This window comes from Myodes glareolus, chromosome 10 (assembly GCF_982192425.1).
Source record: "Myodes glareolus chromosome 10, mMyoGla1.1, whole genome shotgun sequence".
Lineage (NCBI taxonomy): Eukaryota > Metazoa > Chordata > Mammalia > Rodentia > Cricetidae > Myodes > Myodes glareolus.
The window spans coordinates 4,829,606-4,853,092 of NC_142035.1; the positions used below are offsets into that span (position 1 = coordinate 4,829,606).

Genomic DNA, 23,487 nt, shown 5'->3' on the forward strand with positions numbered 1-23,487 from the left:
CCTGTCTCAGAAAACATGCCGTCCCCTTGCACCTGCCAGTCTGTCCATTTACAGACCTTCCCCCATCGGGATGTAGAGATAGAGCATCTCCACCACTGGAGACTCAATTCTCTAGCCCTAGGGAAGATGGCTGTCCTTTGAGAGTGAGCGACTGGAAAGGAAGGGACCACACAACAGTGTGCAGGACACCATCTGTGGCTCAGCAAGCTTTCTAGGGAGCACCCAAGACTGACCACCTGTCTGACAGGACTCACTGGCAGTGAGAGTCACCCAACTCTGGCCCTCCATCATGTCTGTCTCCCAGGTAGGCATGCAAATGAGTATCAGCATTCTGCTCTGGCTTTGGAAGAAGACCTGGACATTCCTAGCAGACATTGTCCCTTAAGTTTGTCATTCCATAATGGAGGAAGACATTTGGCAATGCTAGGTCCTAGAGCCTGCATGTGCAAACCACTTTGGGCACAATCTAAGGACTGCCAAACATGCTCACATAAAGTGTGTTTTCATAAAGAAAAATAATTATGTCTTTTATGTGGTTTCCCTTTCTGTATATTGGATAGCAAATTGATTGGTCCCTCTGCAGGCTTCCATTAGATAGACAAATCAACTTTTAAACACTGAGGCAGAGGCCTCAGGCACTAAATAAATAGCCATGGCCCCAAAGATCCCAGATGTGGCCAGGCCCTTTGCTAACACAGACACATGTGAACAAAGTATGACCCCATCATTAAAATTAATACTAGGAATGCGGGATGCTCTTCAGTCTGTGAGATCGCTTTATTGTACAAAGTTTCCAGTAACAGTAAATTAGTTAGGACAAAAAAAAAGTCATTTTGGATAGAAGCGCTTCACTAATTGCTTTATTTAAGCACACAAGGAAAAAAGTCTTATCTGGCCAATTAGGTTGGAGGGTTTTATTACCTTTAAGAAGCCATTAGCTGGGATGAAACACTGCAAGCACTCGTGTCAAAACAAATAAATAATGCTCTCTCAATTAGCAGAGAAAGCGGTACATCCGTTAAATTAGACACACACTGCTTCACACAGTGGCCCAGCTAGCACCCCATCCCCCTCCCCCGCCCCAAAAGACAGAGAGCAGTTTTAGGCTAGTCTTAGGAAAGATCAGGGCCCCAAAGGCCCAGCACTTATCCCTTTCCTTCCCCTGCCCCCTCGACAGGAGTCACCAAGGACCATGGAAGAAGGTAGTGTCCAGGGCTTGGGCTTCTTCCCCAGGGCACTTCCCAGGCACAGGGAAAGATGTGATTGTCACCTCCACAGCCAAACTGAAGGGCAGGACGAGCCCACAGACAGTGGCTGTCAGAAGAGAGAAGAGTCCTCTTCCAAAGTCGATTGTCCTGGGGTCTCTACCAGCACCCTGGCACTACCCCTCTGTGTCCTCACACATTTCTGATCTTCCCCCAAGAACAGGCTCAATGGAAAAGTGAAGTGGGGAGGGACCCCAAAGAGCTAACGCACAAGGCTCTGGATCCAGTTACAAGCCAGGCCTGTCCATGTCCCCTAAGGATGCCCCCATCAGGGTGGCTGGGCCCAGATCAGAACCATACTGTCTTTAAGCATAAGGGGACAGTCCCTCTTCCCACAGGTCCTTAGGACAATTTCTAACCAGACCTGTTAGGTTACCCAGAAGGGTTGGGGGAAAACTAACTCCCCCCACCAAAAAAAAACCAAAAACCAAAACAAAAAAACCTACTTAGCAAAATAAATATAAATAAATGGTGATCCTTTTTTAAAAGGTCACTTTTCTTCAAGGCTTTCATAATTACTCAGCGTGGCCTCCACAGATTGTTTAAAGGAGGTCCCCTAATTTGACCAGTCCATCCAGAAGCAATTTGTCTAACCTCGGAAATCAGGAAAAGAGGCCTGTAGGACCCCCTTTCCCGATTCTGAAGTGATGGGGTAGGTGCTAACTCCCCTTCCAACCCTCCCTACTAATGTCGTCAAAGGGACTGGTAAACCTTTGGACCCCAGTGTCCTACAGCCTGAGCAGGGAGGCTGAGCTCATGGTAGCTCTGCATGAGCTGAAGTTCTGAACCATCCCTTCAGTGAATCTATATATACACACATTTGTCTACATACAAATGAAAATGTAACACACTCAACAGGACCATATTCTTAAATAACTTAAGAGAAGCAGAGACAATTTTAAAAGCTATTAAAAATGACACAAAGACCACTTAAAGTATAGCAGCGTCAATGAAGATGGCAAGTCAGACACACATCCTCATCTTCAGACTCCAACACTGCCCACATCACTCCAGTTCTGCCAAGCACCCAAGCACCAGAGTTAACCGGTAGATAAACAGAAGTAAACAGACCTTACTCTAGTGATCTGATATGCATGTGGTATACATGTGGGCACACACACACACACAGCAAGCACACACAGAGGGCTTCCCTAGTCGAGGCTCTCACTGTCCTCAGGAATATACCTGCTTTCTGGGCATTGTTAAGTAGCAATGGAAGAGTCGATAAATCAAATCATGGGTAGAAATATTTTACTTTGAAATGGAGTGATGTTTGGTTAATAATTCGAGATCCACTAATCCTAAATGGGGTGACCCATTTAAAATGGCCTCTGTGTAAATTTACAGTTCATTAAGTGGAGTCAGGTTTGGACAGGTGATTACGTAGCTAGAATGTAAGTAATGGACTGAGGAGGAATGGCTGGGGACACACTGGCTCAATCTAGTTCATGATACTGTCAAGTTTTCTTGTAATGTGAGGTCAGTTCAAATGACCAACTCTCTGATTCAGGAGGTTTTGCTTAGTAACCCCTCTTGGTTTACAGTAGAAAATGCAGTGCAAAATTCTGAATGAGGAATACGCTATTTACAATTGATTTAAACGGATGAAGCTGGTTTAACTGGCCCGTCTAAATGTGTTAATTAACATCAATGATGGTTTCTTATTTTTCACACTTTGTTACTCTGATCGTTAACAGTGATGGAAAAGCTAAATTAAGTTAATGGGGAACGGATTATAAATTCTTGAAGGACGTCTTGGTTTGTTTTCGGCTGGGAAGATGAAGAGGCAGTTTGCCTCTACTCATAAATTTTTGGTACCAAACTTCTTAAAAACCAGATGGCTAAAAAAAAAAAAAAAATTTCCGAAAAATTATTGAACATGCTGCTGAGACGTGAGCGCTAGCAATGAGCACATGCACACCACACTGGTGCCTCAGCAAGGCCTGCGAACCTGCATTCCCTCACTTTCTAGTCAGTGTTTAGATCACAGCTGGCCACAGGGCCAGTCTCCTCAGCAGCAGCCTCAGGTCCTTAAACTCTGGACAGAGATGGAAACCCACAGCCATGCCTGCACTCCAGTCCACCAAGAGAGGGCATTCACAGGAAGGCCCACTGCCCGCTGTTGGGCCGGTGGGCTGTGCTCTGTAGGCAGTACAGTGAAGCGGTGCCAGCCAAGCCCTCCTACCCAAGGAACCCATGCAGCAGCACGCTCCAGAACTTGGTGCCACTAGCGAGACTTTACGCCGATGAGGACCACGATGAGGATTACGATGATGACAACCAGGATCAAGATCACAAGCATCTTCCGGTTCTTCTTTTGGTACTGCTCTGCCTACAAAAGAGGAGGGAAGGCATCATTTCCCCATAGACCTCACACCAGTCTGGTCCCTGCAGGGTGGCCCTGCCTCAGTGTGAACATTCAGATCTGCTGTGAGGACAGAAGTCAAGAAAACCAAGCTCAGCTCAGCCTGCTTCTTCCTACTCTGGCTTCTCAGGAAGGTCCCCACTCTCAAGACAAATGGACACTGTCTTTCTTCCCTGGACAGGAAAGGGTGACCAGGAAGCATGGAACCAGTAGCCCCAAAATTCCTCTGAATTTGGAAAGAGAATACCTCATTGTCTGAGGAAGAAATGGTGAATGTGCCCATTTCTGTTGGTTTAAGAGACACCTGAGGACCAATCCCATCCTTACCCAGGACTGATGGCACACAGAAGCCTCATCTGCAACCTCCTCCTCTATGCAGTACCCAAAGTCACTGCCCACTGCACCCCTCTCTCCTACAGAAGCACTGGGGTCACTGTCCCCTGCACCCCTCTCTCCTACAGAAGCACTGGGGTCACTGTCCCCTGCACCCCTCTCTCCTACAGAAGCACTGGGGTCACTGCCCACTGCACCCCTCTCTCCTACAGAAGCACTGGGGTCACTGTCCCCTGCACCCCTCTTCTACAGAAGCACTGGGGTCACTGTCCCCTGCACCCCTCTCCTACAGAAGCACTGGGGTCACTGTCCCCTGCACCCCTCTCCCCCATCAATGTGCGGTCGTACAGAAACATCAGTGTCCTTCACGTGGCTGATGACTGACACAGATCCCCACAGAAGGAGAGCATGCTCAGAGACTGCTGAGACTGTAGCTTAGCGTCCTTAGGGAATCTACCACTCACCCAGAGAAGTTCCCCCTCACCTACAAACAGAACAGGAGACTACCTTGAGAACTGGCCAATGGGAGCAACTCCCAAGTCTCAGCTCCCTCCCCACAGTGTGGGCTGAGGACAGGCCCATTCCTCAGAGCAACCCAAGAACCAAGGAGCCAATGCAGACCACACACTGAAAATACTCCAGACCAAAAGAAAAGTCATAGCTTCTGTCAGACCCAGTCTCCCACGGAGAAGACACCCCTCCCCCAGGTCTGCAACACAACACAAAGCATATTCCCTAGGAAACCCTAGGGTTGACAGGTAACTTAGCAGCACCTCAAACCCACTATGGAGTGAGAAGCTCTGGGAGCTCCCGCTTTTGAGACAAGGCTGGCACCTCCATTACTCTAAACACCTACTAAGCAAGCCTGTCCCTAGCCTGGGAGGAGCAGCACAGGGCTTCTAGTCAGACCCTGCAACTTGGAACCATGATGAGACAGGGTGCTTTCCACTTTCAGAAGAACGTGACTTGGGGCAATGCTCATCACATGGCCAGAGACACCAGTAGGTATCAGAGACAAGTAATCTGTTAGGAGAACCGGCTGCATTCCCCTCACAGGAGGCAGGTGCCCAACCACAGACATGGCCTTGGTGTTGTTCATGAGCCCATTTCTCATAACTGACTGTAGGATTTTTTAAATGATTTTCACCCAGTTCTTAAAAAGAAATTTAACAAACATGCAAACCCCATGATAGAGCTCCCTTGACAGCAAGAGCACAGCCCACCCTACATCTACAAACTTCCCTGGAGGTAACACAGGAAGGAATAATTAGATTTCTTTCCTTGTTGAGAGTTTTTCACCAGTAAGTTGTCAGAGGTGAACCCCAACAACCTAAGTTACCAGCAACAAGCAGACGGCTTCTCAGCCGCACCAAGAGAGGCCGATCAACTGACTTCTCTCACAAAACTCGGAAAGATGGGAAGCAGGAGGAGAACCCCTGCCTTACCTGGCCTCTTGATGAGGCCTGCCTGACAACCAAGCTGCAACACGACAGCAGCTCCCATTTCTACTCCTTTGTGTGCTGGGCTGAGGGTGTGTGACAGAAGAGATCCTCCTAGGAATCCCCAGGATTTGATAACAGTTCCTAAAGAGCCAGCACAGGGAACTTTGGTACCTTGTGAAGCTGTTTCAAGCCATCTTCAGTCTTGACACAGGACTGTTCAACATTATAGTCAATTCTGTCAAGGACTGTACCCTGAGTAATAAGAGACAGTAGAGATGGTCAATTACGGCTGGGGAGACTAAACTTCAAGCCCTGAGACATGCATGTGTCATAGACCTCAGGACTCACTCCTGAGCACGGTCAGACCCCTGAGCAGTGCCAGGCACTCTGCAGAGTGCTGTGTCCACTGCAGCAAGAACCACATGGATTTCTGTTTTTGATGTAGCTCCTATAGAAATGCCACCTTCAGATGTACTAGGGCTTAGAGACCTGTTTCATAGAAATGGGCTCTGGGAAGCAAAGGGCCATGGGTTTCCACTCTTGCTGCCCAAATACTGGGGCCTGGTGGACTGAGACTACCAGCTAGGTTCTCCCCGCCGGCCAGGCTGCTCCCATCACCATCTAAAATGACAGCTTGGATCCCAAGGATAGGTTATTAAACAGTCTCTTGGTTCTTACAGGAAGCATGGAAAAAAGATGGCAATTCAAAGGGAACACAGCAGCTAACCAGCCGGCTCTGATAGGGCCTCAAATGCTCTACTCTGTAGTTGGTTTCAGGGGACCAGGACCCAAACAAATCCCTGCTGGCAAGATAATAAAACGCCCTAATCAGATTGTAACAATGAACAACGATTTAATTCTACTTAAAAGCTGGTGGTTCCAACAGCCATTACACAACAATCTGCACTGTCAGAAGGGAATCTTGTACAATGGCAGAATTAGGCCAGGCTTGGTCAGAGTCCACCGAGCCTCCAAAGGATGCATGCACATGAATATCTTTGGGGCAAAGCAGAAAAACATTAGAATTTCTATTCCTTTTTTCTTCTAGATTAAAAAAAAAATGGCATTTTCACAGGGAATGACAAAAGCCCACAGTCCCCCAAACACATGCAGTACGAGGAACACACGTTTAGATGTTTTCCCAAGTGGAGTACAGGGTGAAAGGACTGCGGGGAAGGAAGGGCAGGACACCCCACAGGACACACACCTGCTCCACAATCATGGCTCCCAAGTCCCTGAAGATTTCACTGAGGTCGGAAATGGACTGCACGATCTGACGGATCTCCCGCTCCCTCTCCTCCACCATCAGTGTGTTCTGTTCTACCAGGACCAGCTGGTCATCCGTGAAACCCTGTCCAAACAAGAGTCTCCCTGCTAGGAAAGCTATGGCAAGCCAGTTCAGACAACATTTATGGAAAACAAATTCTGAAAATGTTTTTATAAAGCATTTGGCACCAGGTAAGTTCCTTCCTTGACAGGACAAACAGCACAGTGCGTACTACAGTAGCTGAAGTACAAGTGTAGAAAGCAGCCACATGTGTAGCCACATGGGGCCTGAGGACTCCCGTGACAGCTGGGAAGGAGACACAATGTGGCTATTCCTGACTGTGGTAAGGACTACTTGGTAGACACAAGACAGCAGCACTCCCTACCCCCAAACTGCACAGGAGCAAGGAACTTAGGAAAAGACGGGGCAGATGCGGGTTTCAGTGTCAACACAGACCTGACCATACAGGGCAGCATCGTCTCCATCATCCATCAGTGGCACTGATGTGTCGAAGAAATGCTGGGATCGTTCCTCTCGGTTCTTCATGCCTACCAGACAACAGCCCACTTTACTTGGATGCATATGACTACTGCTCCACCATTAAAGAGTAAAAGCCAGCAGCAGGGGGAGCCCCCAAACAGGTCTGAAGAAGCCCACCTCCAGGGGGCCTTGTGTTAAAGCAGTGCAACAGCATGCAAGTGTTCGGGGTACTCGGGCAGCCACTCTCTAAATGCCCGACTCACTGGATGCCAAGACAGACAGTACACAACCATCTGAGACTCTCTAAGCAAAACAGAAATAGTTATTCTAACTGATCTTATAACACATTAACACAAAGCCAATATTCTCACCTGGAAGATCTTTAGTAAATGCTCTGGTCAGATTCTGGGGGGGGGGTCAAAATTAAAACAGATATGTAGGTTGTGGGGGGACAGGGTCTCCGAAGTAAGTGGGGTTTTACCCATTACAATGACAATACAGAAAAACCCAGCAACAGGGTGTTTACACCCTACTTTCAAGCTCCATGGGCTATGTAGATGTCCTGTGTGGAGGAACTGGCTCTTACACGTGTGTCCTCAGAACTCCAAAGCTCACCATCACATCACAAGTGTTCTTCCCTAAATATGCTGTGGTTTTCCAAGTCTGCAGACAGCCAGGCTGGCTGGTTGGGCAAGAACTGTCTATAGCAGTGCACCAGGAGCCAGTCCTTTCCTCCTCAGCAAGGGTCTCCCGGGGAAGCAGCTTCCTCTGCTTGAAGAGCTGTCAATGTACCTAACTAGCTGTTAACAATGACAGGCAAGAGCTGGATAGAGACACAGCCCCAAAGGAGGACAGGAAACACAATGTTTCTTACTCAAGAGTCCCTCAACCAGGGCCAGCAACACTCACGTTTCAGGTAGCCGGACTGTGCATGCCGGAAGCTGGTGGACAGCTCCTGCAGGGCCTGTGCCAAGGAGGCCACCACGTTCCGCAGTAGCCGCTCCTCCTGCTCAGAGCAGGCCCTTCTCGCCTGGCTGGGCAGGGCCTGCACAGCACGCTGGCACCTATGGAAGAGCTGAGAGAGAACAGCTCTGGCTTACATCAAGAAGCCTCTCCTAGCCAAGGCCTCTGCCAGGAGGCACCTTGCTCTGCAGACTGATATGAAGGGTTGGGTAAGGTAGGGGTGGGTGTGTGTGTGTGTGTGTGTGTGTGTGTGTGTGTGTGTGTAGGGCTGGCTAGAGGTTTTATGTACATGTACTGTAGACTGTTTGTACGATGTCTATGGTGTTCCCCAATCAGCTCACTCCACGCCCTGTCACTCACTATTTGCCTGACCATTCCTTGATTTCCTACAGGAGGAACACGAGGCAGGGACCAGTGTGGTTTCTATGCCCACTTTCCAGATCGGAGGGCAGAGTCAGAGACTGAGGGAGAAATCGTCCTGGTGACTTGGCTTCAGAGCAGGCTGCAGACATTTGGATGTCTACTCTCACAGTAAGAAGGCGAATTAAACACAGAGTCACACCACCTAAAGGTTAAACAGTGTTTCCAATAAAATCCCCAGGATGTCTTCTTACAGAACTGTGCCTTAGCATAAAATTGCAAGTCCTGGTGTGAGACAGCAATTACACACTCTAACATCAAATGATCAAATGCATTACTATGCTGCATCGAGTTTTTACATTCTCAAACACAGTGGGATCTACCAACAACCGAAAAATAGTGCCAGACCTCCAAGAAAACCACAACATGCTGGCAACTCATAGTCCCTGTGAGGGCTTCTGGCAGGAATATGAAACCCTAGGACATCACCTGCTGGATTTGGAATAGGGGTTCTGTGGCGCTGGAGGTGGCCATGCCGAGGCTGGACTGTGCCCTAACCTGTGTGATCTCTTGGGTGGTTATCTCGATGGCATGTTCTTCCTCGCTGCTGTCATCCAACGTGGGCCTGTTCAGATGCTTGTCATGAAGGCTGGCTAACTCCTTCATCTTCTGTTTTATGCGGCCAACATCATACTGTACCTAAACAAACGAAGTCACAAGAATCCCACTCGTGCCTAGCAGATAGCCTGCATTCAAGATGATAAACTGTACCAGACTCTGAGTTCAGCTGAATTTGGTGGTTTACTGACACACAAATAAGTTTTAAATTCAAGTTAAAAAAGAAACAAGCTGAAGATAAGCCCAGTAGTTCCGGGCGTTTGTTGTTATGGTAGGAGACTGGGTTCAGTCTTCAGCACCACATGCTGGTTTAGCTATCTGTGCAGCTGCAGTGCCAGGGGCTCCAAGTCCTTCCAGTACCTCCACAGCTGCACACCTGGTACAGGCATAGATGCAGGCAAAACACTATCACACATAAAATAAAATAAGCCAGATGGGGCTGTGTTGCATGCCTTTAATCCCAGTACTCAGGAGGGAGAAGCAAGTAGATCTCTGAGTTCAGGGCCAACATGGTCTACAGAATAAGTTCTAAAACAGCCAGGGCTATACAGAGAAACCCTGCCTTGAAAAATCAAGGTAAGTAAATAAATAAATACATGGATAAATACATCTAAAACAAACTAGCAGACAATTTCCTTATTCCATGGTTCTTCATTTCTTTCTATAGTTCAAGTAGTTACTGCTAATGTTAAACCCACACCATCTAGACAGACAGACAGACACACTCTGACTTTATTGTGTGAGCGTGTCTGAGGATCCAAGTATAACCGGAACCAAACTGACTCATACGGTAGACACTTGAAGCCGTGTCGCTACCTAGACTTAACAAACAACAAGCAAACCAAACACTTCGGGCTGTCCTTTCACTTACTTCATCTACTCCATCCACCCATTTGGGAGGTGATCGCTTTGTCACACCAATCGCTGCTTCTGGATCTAGGCTGATGCCTGACACCAGTGCCATGCGGTCATCAGCCAGCTACAGGGAAGGACGGACATTGAGAGAGGTCAGAGGTCAGTTAGGACATGGGTTCCCCTACTGTTCCTGAGAGGGTGTGAAAAGGCTGGGGAAATGACGTGCCTGTGTTACAAGCTTGCCTCTGTCACACTAGGGTCTCAACTCCACTCCTATCTTTCCTTGGACCAGTTCTTAACTTCCTTGGACATTCTTGTGGACACACTTTTGACTTGATTTGGCTACAGAAAATGTAATGAAAACATCAGAAACCCAGCTCTGTAAGGAAAGCGCTCTTGGAACAAACTCTAAAGCCAGAGCAGCAGGAGCGAGCAAGAGTGTGCTGGGTGAGACAGCAACGGGTCTGCTGCTGAAATCAGGCGGGCCATGACCTCAGTCACAAGAGCACAAGCCACACGCTAACATGTGTTCAAGAGCTGCTCAAAGGGTTAACTAGACTGTGTGCGGACCACAGCCACCCTCCAGTCTCAGCAGCACCGTCGGCACACCAGCCGCTGATTTGCTTCAGCTGCATGTCCACTGGCAGTACTTACCTTACTTTGAAATGACAGATAGGTTTTGTTTTTTAAATTTGAAATTCTAGTGAGTGGGAGGGAAATCACAGGCTGGCCTGGTTATTTATTTATTTTGCCTGGGGCAATGAATGGATCTGAAAGGATCTAGAGGTCCTGCAAAGCACAGAATTTTTAAATACTAATTCAAAAGACCCAAATGACAACTAAAGGACAGTGGCCAACAAGCGCCATCCTGGACAATACTCTGCAAGCTTTCTGGGCGCACTGCGGCACTGGATGAGCAATGCCCACCACCTTCCTTCTTTGCAATCACGTGTGCTTATTTTTCAAGCATTTGCCAAATTCATATTTGCTTACCTAACAATTTCCACAAACGAAGGGAAAACTAATACACATACACACACACACACACACACACACACACACACACACACAAAACCTTGAAATCTCTCCAAGGAATAAAACTATGATCCCCAAGTACCAGCTTACACTCAGCCTCCAACTGTCATCTTCAGCACTGCACACACTTCCAGTAGCCTGGCCTCCACCTGCCCCAGCATCCAACAAGGGCCATGATGGCAGAAATGGACCCAAGGCCTGGGGGTTTTTACCACTGTCCACGTCACCACAGCAGGCCCAAGTTCCATCTGTGCCTGAGCTAATGTTGTGCCCTTCAAACATGTGCTGCTGACCAAAAATATCCTTGATGGTGTGTGTGTGTGCGCGCGCTGATGGGGCAAACCTCTTGCTTAGCCCTCCGGTCTGCATTGTTTCTGTCTGTGTCACAACAGAGACAGTATCGACTTGTGAACAAAACAGGCTGCACTGTTTTCACTGTTTACAAATGCATGTTAAACTGGAAGATGCAGAGAGATGGCATCTTTAAATTCACCTGGACTCTCACTAGCATCATCTGAAATCAGGTCACAGACCACACATGAACACCCAGCTGAAGCGGACCGCACTGCTTTAAGCAGCTCTTTCATGAAGGGTCCCCATCCAACGGACACCAAGACTGAAGTCACAACTCTCTCTTGTGAGTGCTAGGGAAGCTGGGAAACCAGAAGACCTCAGGAGGGACGGGTGCCAGTCTGCACAGCAGCTATACCAGGACTTGGGCTTGCATGTGGCCAATTATCTGTCCCTGATAGAGTCTGTGGCCATAGCTCATCGTGGCAGAAACGCTGTCCTACGGAGAAGAAACATTCCATGTCTCTTATCGGTACAGGTTTGTAATGCATATCACAGTGTGTACTGCAGAAAAGGAACATGTGTTCTGTGAAGGGCAAACAATTGGAGATAACGTCAACTATGTGAAATGGGAACAAACAAGAACATGAAAATGTATCTTACGGGCAAAATAAATAAGCTCCAATTCAACTTTCCAGACACCCCTCCCCTTACCAATGTGCTGGGGGCTGTGCTGAGCACATGGTGGTCTCCAGGCTGCTGTCCTTCCCACAGACCTCAATAGCCATGCTTCTCTACATCTATCCCGGCCTAATTTCACCTCTCCCTACTCCCAAAACCCAACATGAATAGGGCTCTTATTAAATGAACTTGTATTTCTAAAGTTAAAAAAATAAAAATCTTTCTTTTTTTTGGATACAGGATTTCTCTGTAGCTTTGGAGCCCTTTCTATATATTTTTAAATAGGTTAAAAATGCTTTATAAGCTGCACATTCGAGGACTAAAAATTTAAGAATTCTTCTGTCTTTGATTTGGGGTTGTCCTCCAATAGCCACAGAGGACCTGGTCCTACCTCAGAGCCCGTGGCAGTGCTTGCAGCAGTCCACCACCGGCCTCCACTGCAGACAAATTCCTGACCTAGGGAAGAAACACGTGCACACCCTGTCCTAGAAATCCTGCTGCTCCAAATCACAGCCTTCCACGCTTACAGCATCCTGTCACAGGTGTACACTAGCACAGTGAGAACAAGAAACAGCACAGGAGAACAAGCTCAACAGTAGAACAAGCACAGCTCTCCCCAGCAGCCGACTGCATGAGCACTCAGCATTCAAGACTCCAGAAGGGATACAACAAACCACAACCTGGCAACTCTTGCAATGGACCTGTGTATCTTGAAGCTTGAGCCCAAGGACACACAACATGGTCTAAGAAATCACCAGACTCGAGGAGGAGTAAACAAGCAAGTGGACGGAAGAATCTTGAAGTCACAACCAAATTATCTTATTCTGAGATTAAGAAATAATGCTTTCATAATTTCATTATGAAATTACCAAAAACACTTTCTGAACAGCCAGAACAGAGAACACAAACCTTGGGAATCTCATGCACTGTCTTGACAGTCTTGCTAACTCGCTGACTCTCCTCCCCGGGAATCTCATGCACTGTCTTGATAGTCTTGCTAACTCGCTGATATTACTCAATATACACAAGCTAATAAACAAAGAGGAGCAGCAGCCCCTGCCCACCACCACGGCACTGAGCATGCTTGCAGACTTGACTTCTGCAACCGAAGAGCAATCCTTCCCCAGGGCTTGCTCCTACCTTCAGTGGATGTTGAAACCCTTCCTGCTAAAGACCACAAGGGCTAGCTAGTAGGCCTAGGTAGTTTGGGATCCTGACATTTATACCTTATAATTTGTAATAGCTCCTATTTTCTGGAAGATTATCTACCCGAGGCAGAAAATGCAAAGACCAGGCACAGAAGACAGAGGAGGGAATGGATACTGTACTGGACAACACTGTGGATAGAGAACAGCCTCCTTCTTGGCCAAAGCTCTACTGCTTATTTTCTGAGCAGAAAGGAAGCAGTGTCTCCAGGGTCCTTATCTAAGGAGGAGAGTGGTTAACATATATGTTTGCAGGGCTACCTGTAGAGAGGGTAGGGGCTCTCAGATCCATGGCTTCATGCCAGGACACCCAAGTGGCAGATGTTTACCACTCCCAGAAGACACTACCTCAAAGCCTGCTCTCCCTCAGTAAAGTGAGCCTCTGGACACCTTTCCCAGCTACATCCCTAGCTCCTCGCTCAGCACCTGGCACTTCACAGTAATGAACACACAATTATAATTAGCTGAATGAGTCAACAGTAAATGGGTGGAATGAATGGATGAGGTAAATAAAGTATGTTGTGCATAATTCTGGAAGCTACACTTCATGAAAAACATAATGGCGCTGGAGAAAGGAGGGAAGTGAAGCGTGCAGAGCCAAGAGTACAAGTACAAGGCTGCTCAGCACACCGCACTTCCGCCAGGGTTCTGCACACAGATGCTAAGCACAAGAAATACAAACAGGGATCAGATGTAGTGACACACATCTATGACCCCAGTACCTGGAGACCAGCCTAGGCTACATGTTGGTCAAAACCCCCAAAGAAACACACGAGGGTCTGTAAGCTCCTCACACACATGGCTAATCTCTAGAAGCTGCCCTATAGAAGGGGCTAGAGCAAGCTTCTCATGAGGACTGGCCTGAGGTGTTAGAGCCTCTTACCAGCCCTCCCACAACCCGCTCAGCAAAGAGGTACATCCTGCTAATGGAGTCCCATCTACCTTTTCCTAACATATGAATATAGGTTATTCTTCTTAAGAAAAAGAAAGAAAGAAACAGGAGTCTAGCACCATTTGTACCCTCTGTCCTTGCTATTCCCCTAGCCCTCATAGGTGGGGTCCTCATGAAGTCATGAGGACTAAAGAGGTCCACCTTTTGTTTAGCTGACTCCCAAGGAAGGATGCTTGAGTGGTGCAATATGTTGGCATCACCGACCATGAGTTTAGACTCTTCCAATATAAGGTTAGAGCATAACACAGATGCTGGCACCTGCAGGTTTATAAAAGGAAGTGATCCCGACCCCTGAACTATCTTTCTGTAGAAACTTACATATTCAAACAAGTCAACCTGCCTTCAGAAAAGCTCTCACAGCCCCTTCATCACTGAGACAGAAAGGGCCATTAATGTGGTCGGCAGGAGTGTCCATCCCATCTCCTGGCCCTGTTAGCAGGGCTACTGAAATCAAATGATATGGATGAATACTCTCTTGGCTTTTCCGGCGAGATGCTAACAAGAAACGAAGAGGTCAAGCAGGTGCTGTCAGGAAGAGCAGAAGTGGTCCCTGCAGCAGCAGCTGAAACACACAGCGCTCCTTACTTCATCAGGAGCACGAGAGACCAGCCAGATGGGAGCAGCACTCATGGCTTCCTCCCTACCTACTTGAAGCTTCTGTCAAATGGCCTGTCCCTCTTTGCTCAACCACTGCATCCCTTTATCTCAAAATCGGGAGCCCAGGTCATCACCTATGAGCAGGAAGCTTGTTTCCCAGTCAAGCAACTCTCCCCTGTGGCTGCTTCCAAACTGAGAACTTTCCCAAACAGTAGACATGGTTCCTAAGCATCCTTCTCAGTCACCACTTCACATGGTGTGAACAGGCGAAGTACGAAATCAGTACATTCCAAACAGTAATTCAAATCAACTCTACATGTATGCCAGGGCTAGTGTCATGTATGTGACCAAAGACTGTAGGAAAACAGTATTTTATAAAGTAAAATCACCCAACATACAAAAATACCCAAAGCACAGTACCTCATCCAGCTCCTGTAGATGTGGTGTTGCCGTCGGGCCGTCCAGGCAGGAAAAGCAGAAAGGCATGGGCAGACAGACACACAAGGCCATCAGGTGAGGAGACAGTATCAGCCTAACCAAGTAACTATACAACCCAACATTTCAAAGGCTGCCCTGGAGTCTTCCCGCTTAGGAACAGCTACACCAACGTGTGTTTTTATTTACTGCAATTCTTTTGGTAAAGGAGGTAGTAATCTATAAATAGTTGTGAAAATTAAAACACATTGTAAGTAAACAAGCAAAACATACTTGCTTTGTTTTACTAAAATACAGTGGTAATCTTTTTTTCATAAAGATCAATTATCACTTGCAATATCACTTCTCAATTTCCTTAGAAAGATAAAATAAATGCTAAAATATAATGTTACCGTGTCATAAAAATGCATAGTTTAACATGACAATCAGCTCAGCAAATGCAATGGAATTAAAATATAAACAACCCACAAAACTGTTTACCAATGGCTGCATTCAAATCATTACAGCCAACCTACCCACAGACAGTATAAATCAAACCCCATGGCCACAGCTTTATCCCCAGTGATGGAGACACAAACGGACAGAGAAAGAAACACTCCTGCATGTGCTGTGATTGGGCACAACTATGTGGATGGCTACAGGGTACTGTAAGCTAAGGAGACAAAGCAGACAGTAAAAAGACCCAGCTTCACCAGTATGGGGAGGAGGCAATGGGCACTCAAGGGTTAAATTTCAGTTGAAAATTAAAGCTTCTTGTTTAGACCAATGTGAAACGCTATCTTCTAAGAGACAGTTACTAATGACAGGTAATCTAAACAACAAAGTCCTTTTCCCTACAGTATTGATCATGAAAATAATTAGTGGTGAATTTCAATACTCAACTGTGTTGATTTTTTATGTTTAGCAGTAAATTAAAATAATAAATAACATAATTTTCTTATTTAAAAATTAGTAGTACAAATGAAGTTTGATTATTGATACCAAAATACTATCACATAATGCTAGCAAAAAAACAAAAAAAACAAAAACCACAAAAAAATCAAAACAACAACAACAAAATCCACACACGAAGTAATCACACAATCCCTCTGCACAGAAATCCGTAAGAGCATCTTGGAGCTGAGAGCCTCTGCACTCTTGCACTTTGCTGGTGCAAAGATATATTACACACACAGGCTGCTGTGGTAGAGGTTCAAGGAGAACATGCCATGGAAATACCTCATCTCAGTTTGCTTTAAAAAGAAAAAAAAATGTATTTTTTTTAAAAGCAAAGCAGATCCATAAACACAGCATGGACATCTTTTATCAATATCCCAGGTGCATGGCATCTTTCGCAGTGGGGCTTGGGCCTGGAGCCCTTTGAGTCCTCCCAGGCCTTCATAGAGGGAAGCGGCACCGTGAGCCACAGTCTAAGCCACCTCGCACCTGAGCCAGTGCAGTTGGGTTATTAGCTGGCCGCACGCATCCTCTTCTTTTCACTCCTACAATTACTAGGCGCTAAGAGGTGAAATTACAATCATGAGATTCTAGGATTAAAAGCAACACTTACAAACACTCAGAACTACACTTTAAATATCCCAGCCACAGCGTTTGCAGAAGAGGATGGGGGCAGCTCAGGTGCACCAACCCTTCCCCACCCCACCATCCAGCCTCGCTGTTGCTATTAATCGTTCCTGGCATGTTTGCACAACAGGACTGAACTCAGAACACCACCTTTTCAAAGACCACCCTCATTCTACTTCTTAAAATACAGACGGTTTTCAAAACTCCTGCCACAAAATTACCAGGAAATTTAGTCATTTAGACCTGAGTTAAAACATAAGAATCACAATCAGGAAAGACCATAATATAGTCCATCACCACCTTCTAAAACGTTTGTATCGTCTAAACCAAGGCTTGTGACCTGCCCATGGCAAGAATCAAGCAAACATTGAAAAATTCCAAGTAGCATTTGGAATTTATAGTCTAAAGAACTTTCCACAGAGAACTGAGAAGTGGAAGCCCATCCGTGTTTGTTCAGTGGTCTGGACAAGCTGAGCCAAGTGAGCTGGAAGCACAGGTCTGTGCTACACTCATGCTTACTTTCTTCCTGTTGCTGGAAAAATAAAAGTTTGCTTCACTTTCATCCAACAAAGCACCCTCATTCGCAAGTCAGTCTCCCAGCTCAAATGGAACCTTTACATGCAGAAAACAAATATATCTAAAGAGAAATATACAATGATTTCATACTTGGAGCCTACAGACAAAGGCATGATTTTTCAGCAGACTGAGGCCCTACGATGGGCAAGCTAAAACTGACCGTGGACGGCTGCAAAAAGAAGTAAAAAAACAGGCTAGCAAGAGAAAAAAAAAAAAACAACATGTAATTAAACAAATAAGTCCTTCCACACCCACCGGGGAAGCAGCTAGGGCCACTGTGGCCCACAATCCCACATTCGCGAGATGGGTGACGAGGTTAGTTCCTAACTCCTCTACCCATCATCACTCTGCTCATCTGAACCATGAGCACTAACTTCATCCAGAACAACACAGGTCACACATAGAAAAGGCTCAGCCTTGGCAGGCACACAGTAAGCACACATAAATCTTCACTAATAACACAGTCAAGACTAAGTAAGGACCTCAGGTTCCTAAAACCACAGTTAATCCTTAGGTTCTCTCCCCCCACAAAGCACACGTTTTATTAAAAATAATGGGCTAGTTTCAAACTAATCTAGGAGCAATTAACGTTAGCTTCCATTTATAGATCGTGCATGCTTTTACAGCAGAGTATAGATCAGGTGGTCAACACTAGCCAAGCAATCCCACCCTGGTTCAGATTCATCTCAAGAGCCAAGAAAACAAGGGCAGCACGGCACCTTAACCAGCTCAGCTTCCCCCTTTCAGTCATTCCAAGATTTTATTTTTTAATTATTATTTAACTTTGTAAACCCTCACAGGCTCCTGGAACCAGCTGCTCGCGACTGCCTGTACAAGGCTCTGATTTCAACCCTGGGCTTGGCAGACAAGATGTCAAAAAGTTACTTTTGTACAGTATTGGGCTACTCTAAAGTATTTTTCCTCCGTAGCCTTGAGCTGACAGCCTACACTGTTGTTGACTATAGATTTCTCCTTTTCAATTTAAAGGTAAGGTTGTGTGCTTTGGTCAGAAGAAACAAATATTAAAACAGAACTGCAGAAACACTGTTGAATTGATGGGGCCACCGGAGATCACCTCACTCAAAATCCTCAATTTAGCAAGGAGACTAAAGATGTCCAAAAAGATTACATCCACAGCAAAGCAGGGCTCAGACTGAATTCCCAGACTTCCATCCATCACTCTGCCTTTATCATACGCTGCCGAGGGACACTGTGATGGATGCTCCAGACCTAAGGCAGGACCCAGCTCCTGAAAAGTACCAACAAGTGCCTTTGGCTTGGACACAAAAATCAAACCCCATTCTGTTAACAAAATTAACCTTACTAATATGAACACAAAAACATAAATGAGTAGAATTTCATATAGTTGTTGTGCTGAACTTTAAAAAGAATACAGAAAAATCAGCCCTCACTCACAGCGAAGAAACTTAAGATATGCGTCTGACCCGGGTCAGCTGAGTCTAAAAAAAAACCCTCCAGGGAATATGGCAATGGTGGGGTCTACATACAGGAAGAATCAGTGTCCTAAGCCACAAACACCAGGGGACAGACCCTAGAGTGGGAGACAAATTGCTGGCATTGATAAAGGAAAAGACAATTCACAAGTAAAAGATGACAGCTGCCAGAATGCCGTATCATCACAGGAGAGTCCGACACGGAAACATGAGGCTTCCACAGAAAGGGGCATTGGGCCAGAGGTCTTTACGTCCAGTCTGGTCCTTGGGGGGCTTTGTTGGGTTATTTTGCTGCTTGCAAGTCCTCCTTAAACATCTCCTTATTCGTCACACATTTTCCCGTACCTAGCTTTAAGTCTCTATGCAAACGCAGCCTCCTGCTGCAACCATCACCAACAAATCTGTCTTTTCTCTTCAAATCACTATTTTAAAAGTATGGGCTTACTGTTACTAAATACAAAGGCTTCACCGTGGTTTGTTTTGAGGTGTATAAGATATGCATATCCACATACTACTTTGTAATCCATTTCTGTAAAAGCTCAATATTAAATTTTTAAATAAAAATAAATAAAATCTTTCATTTTAGATATTTAATTTTAATTACATATGAAACAACAAACACTAAAATCAATGTTTACAGTTTTCCCTTCTAGTTAGAAATTTAAAATTCCAGGTAATGATTTTTTAAAATCAAATTCTCAGGTTTGGCTACTTCCCTTTTAATTATATAAGTTTAAATATGCATTTACAAATTGTCTCTTTTGTCTCATTTGATTAAGACAAATACATACTTTTAAAGTTTTTATTTATAATTTCTCCAAGCTGAAAACTATACTGAGAAAAATGCAGAGCAGTAAAATGTCCCTGACATGCATCAGCAGCACCAAATTCAACAATTAAAAATGTTTTGCTTTTCTGCTTCCTCTATTTTTGAGAGCAGAATATATAAAATAAGTTCCATTTCAATATCAAATATTTTTATAGATATCTAATAAAATTAGCAAATTTAATTACAATTATTTGGATAATCTAATATCATCTAATATCTTGTACACATTCAATGCTGACTGATAAAGTTTTGATTTACCAGATAGTTTTGAAATTGCAAGTCAAAATGTGGTTTTCAAATTTTTCTGAGCCAAAAGCACTGTATGAACGATGCAGGAGTTTCTAAAAATTATCTGAAGCATATCTTTTTCTTCAATAATGCTTTCTTGATTTCCAGAAGTTATAAAAAATTACAATTTCTACTGTTAATATCTTGACATTTTTGGCTATTTTATGTGCAGCAATAATCTGTGAAAAAACTTATAAACAAACTGAAAATATAACATTTCATTCTAAACACAGATACTTACAGCATGCATTTGTTTTCTTAATGAACACAATTAAAATATAGAGCTGTGAATATGTGTTTTTGCCTTTTAAATTCTAACTTAGGCAAACTATTTTTGTTGGACTGCAAAAATCTGGGTTTTTTTTTTTTTTTTTTGAGTAGTCCGAAGAGATCGTGCAGGTATTTCCACGGACTTGACTCCCGGTAGCCATCTCAGGAAAATGCCGGAAGCACAGGCTAATAAAAGCATTCAGTATTTTCAATAGCATGACATATGAAAATATTTTTAACGCTCTTAACTTCAACATGAATTTTAGTTGCATTCATAAATCATTTTCAAAATGCTGTCCGAATTTGCTAAATGGATCTGTATAATTCTTGCCGTCATCTGCTTTTCCAAACCATATACTACAGCTAAGCATTTTAAATTATTTTACTCCACACATATTTAGATAGGCAAACAGATACATATTCAAATAGTCTCGCTTAGAAAAACATTTAAAAAGCAGCTGGATTCAACAACGTAGTTTAGAAAAGCTGCCTGTCTGAGACATCGTGTTTTCAAACTCTCTGAATTAATGGTTAATATTTTTTATCATGCTATCCAAAGGTTCAGGATGCTTTGAACATACAGAATTAAATTTAAAAAATCAAACAATATCTTCTTTATCATAGGATGCTTTGAACATACAGAATTAAATTAAAAAACCAAACAATATCTTCTTCATCAATTAAAATCGAGACCCTAGAAGCTTTAGTATGCGCTTAGCTCTGGGTTGTTTTTTTTTCTCCCCCTTCCCTATGAGGTGGCATAAAATTAAGTCATAAAGAACAGACGACTCTTATTTAACAGAGCTGAGAAGACCCACCAGTGGTACTCATCCCGTCTCCACTCACTAGTTCTCGGTTTAATTTGTGAAGACTCTTTTTCAAAAGCCGTGTTAGAATGAACATGCTAAGATTTTTTTCCTACTTATTTCTATATAATATTATTTCTCTCAGCTTAGAAATGTAAAAATCCTTCAACTATAAATGCAAACAAAAGCCCCCATACACTCGGAGCTAGCAGTCTATGCCGTGTGACCAAAGTTTACATCTGAAACCTTAATCCTTAAAACTGCTCACACGGCTTCAAATCCCTTTTCTGTGAATAATATGGCCAAACATAATTTCCACGGTGACTTAAAAAAAGGGGCAACTGTCTTGGCAACACACTGACAATCATGACACAGAGCTTAATTTTTCATTAGCACTTCGATAAATGATAAAAGAAAAGATGAAACGGCAATGCAGCATCTAAAAGGTAGGAAAGGTGCAAAGGTGCAGGGTTTCCCAAACTGTATTTCAAATACAACCTCCTAAGGTCGTGGAGAGACTGTTCATGCCCCTATGCTCTAAGGCTGCTTCCATTCAAACCTTCCCTTTTCAATTAAAGGTATGACAAAGCCAACAATATTCGTCTGGTTGGACCACTCAGACCTGCCCCTATCTGAGAGGGCAGTAGACTGAGGCTCAGGAAGTCAAAGCTTCCATCAAAAACAAACCAAATACAGCAATCTTTCTGGAACATTGCTTTGAAAAAGAACAACAACAAAAAAACCCACTACTGCTAGATCAAGTGAAGTTCCGGTCAATAAAATCAAAAGCCATGTGCTATTTTGGGGGGTTAATTTTCACATCCACATCATGCTTTTTTTTAAAAAAAGTTCGAATGGAGGGGAAAGCTTAATTTCCTGTGTGGGAAATGGAAAACGAAGCGCATAGCACCCTGCAGTCTCACCAACATGAGCCCCAGGAAAAACAGCAAAGCAATTACTCGTGGGTGCACGGGCTACACCAAGGACTGGGGCCATTTGAAGAAAAATGGTGGGAAAAGAAAATGAGCACACACACAAACACACGCACACCCCCTCCCACCACCACCACCCCCACACCCCACACAAAACTCCTTCCTGGGTGGGGGTGGGGAAGAGTTCTCTCTGCAAGGATTTGAGTCAGCTAACCAACCACCTGACCCAAAGAACCAAAGTGAAGCCATTGCAGGAGGGCGGGGAAGGGGAGCACTCCAAACAAAACAAAACAAAAAGAAGGTTGGAGAAAGGCCTAGATTCCAAGTCCTCGTGGCTAAAACATATGTAAATTGAAGCTGCCTGTCGTGCTGTGACAACGAGGTAGCTGGGGAAGGCAGACTAAGAGGACCACGGAAGTGAGAAGGGTAAAGTAAGGCAGAGGGCTTGATACTGTAGTGCCCATTGGGGGTTGCAGGTGCCCCATGACCCCTGGCCAAGGAACCCTTCCACTTAAGTATCACTCCTAATCGTCGTCGTCTTGTTCTTTTTCTTTCTTTCTTTTCTTTTTTTTTTTTTTTTCCTTTTTAGACAGAGAGACAGACAGAGACAGACAGACAGGCAGAGCCGCAGTGCACACACTGTGTGTCTGGAGAGGCCGCCAGGAGACTCACCGCAGCAATGCTACGTGAATGCAGAGGGCTGGAGGTGGTGTGACTACTCACTTGCTCGGCTAACAGCTGCCGGTTTTGGATGGAATTATTCCGCAACAACAAGAAAGCGTCGGTTAAACGCCTGGTGGCCATGTCTCACCCTTTGTGAACCCCCTTTCAGGGTCCCCCACCCCCTTATAATCTTGATTTTTTTTTTCACTTTCTTTCTTAGTCTGGTCTAGCTGGTCCACCCTTGCACAGAAACCTCTCTTTACAAGGCCTTAGGCTTAAAAAAAAAAAAAAAACAATAAAAAAAAAACAAAAACAAAAAAAAAACGGCGCAATTTTGCGCTCCGCCAAAGCGCAAAGACCCCTCCCCAAATAATCACCTAGGCTTTCCAATTGTCTGGCTCCCCCTACCAAAGGCTTGGCTCAGATCTCTAAGCACTAGAATCCCCCCAATCCTAGCGTCGAAATCTAACGTCCTACAGACCCCTCCCCAATCCAGGCGTGGATCTACAAGCGTCTAACCCACCAATCAGGAGAGGGAATGGGAAAGACCCCTACCCACTCATTTCCTAGGACCGCCCCCAAAAGGTTTTGGCCTCCTAACCCTAACTTAGCGTTTGGGTGTCTGGCATGTGGCTCTAACACTGAGATTTGGGTAACTCTCCTCACAAAAGGCCTGCTCCAAACACGAAAGGGGCCTGAGCCCAGAACAAGGGAGGGTCTGCAGCTCCCTCCTCTTCGACTGCGCCTTCTAGGGCTCAGAATGACCTGACCCCTTTCTTTCTCGGGTGGCCTGGTCCTCCACTGCCAGCAGGCTGCAGGCCTCCACTAGGACCTCACGGCCTGCCCCCCCGGCCTCTCACTCCTTCGCCGGCACCCTCCATCCCGGGATAAGGCTGCAGCCCTGCCCCCAACGCCGTTTCCGTGCAGTGGTCCCGGCTCTGACGGTCCCCCAGCCTCTTCCT

General features: G+C 45.3%; 1 protein-coding gene across 3 annotated transcripts; it reads right to left on the reverse strand.

Moving 5' to 3' along the window:
- Positions 1 to 758: 758 nt before the first annotated feature.
- Stx16 (syntaxin 16) lies at positions 759 to 23,487 on the reverse strand. 3 transcript variants are annotated; one of them, XM_087910928.1, is made up of 8 exons: positions 22,535 to 23,487; positions 9,965 to 10,072; positions 9,034 to 9,174; positions 8,062 to 8,227; positions 7,129 to 7,220; positions 6,613 to 6,756; positions 5,577 to 5,657; positions 759 to 3,597 (listed from the first exon to the last, which is right to left on the reverse strand). In XM_087910928.1, exons 1-8 carry the CDS (start codon positions 22,664 to 22,666, stop codon positions 3,493 to 3,495), a joined length of 969 nt encoding a protein of 322 aa, XP_087767054.1. In that variant the 5' UTR covers positions 22,667 to 23,487; the 3' UTR covers positions 759 to 3,492. The 3 variants fall into 3 exon arrangements, with proteins under 3 accessions (XP_087767054.1, XP_087767055.1, XP_085553061.1); XM_087910929.1 differs by having other exon boundaries at positions 22,586 to 23,483; XM_085696935.2 differs by lacking the exon at positions 22,535 to 23,487 and adding an exon at positions 15,130 to 15,363.

Coding starts and splice junctions, on each gene's coding strand:
- Stx16 (XM_087910928.1), bottom strand. CDS start 22,666: ATGGCCACCAGGCGTTTAACCGACGCTTTCTTGTTGTTGCGGAATAAT. Junction 8,228..9,033: donor CCACCCAAGAGATCACACAG/GTTAGGGCACAG, acceptor GTTCTCTCTCAG/CTCTTCCATAGGTGCCAGCG. Junction 7,221..8,061: donor ACAGTCCGGCTACCTGAAAC/GTGAGTGTTGCT, acceptor GTTGTCTGGTAG/GCATGAAGAACCGAGAGGAA.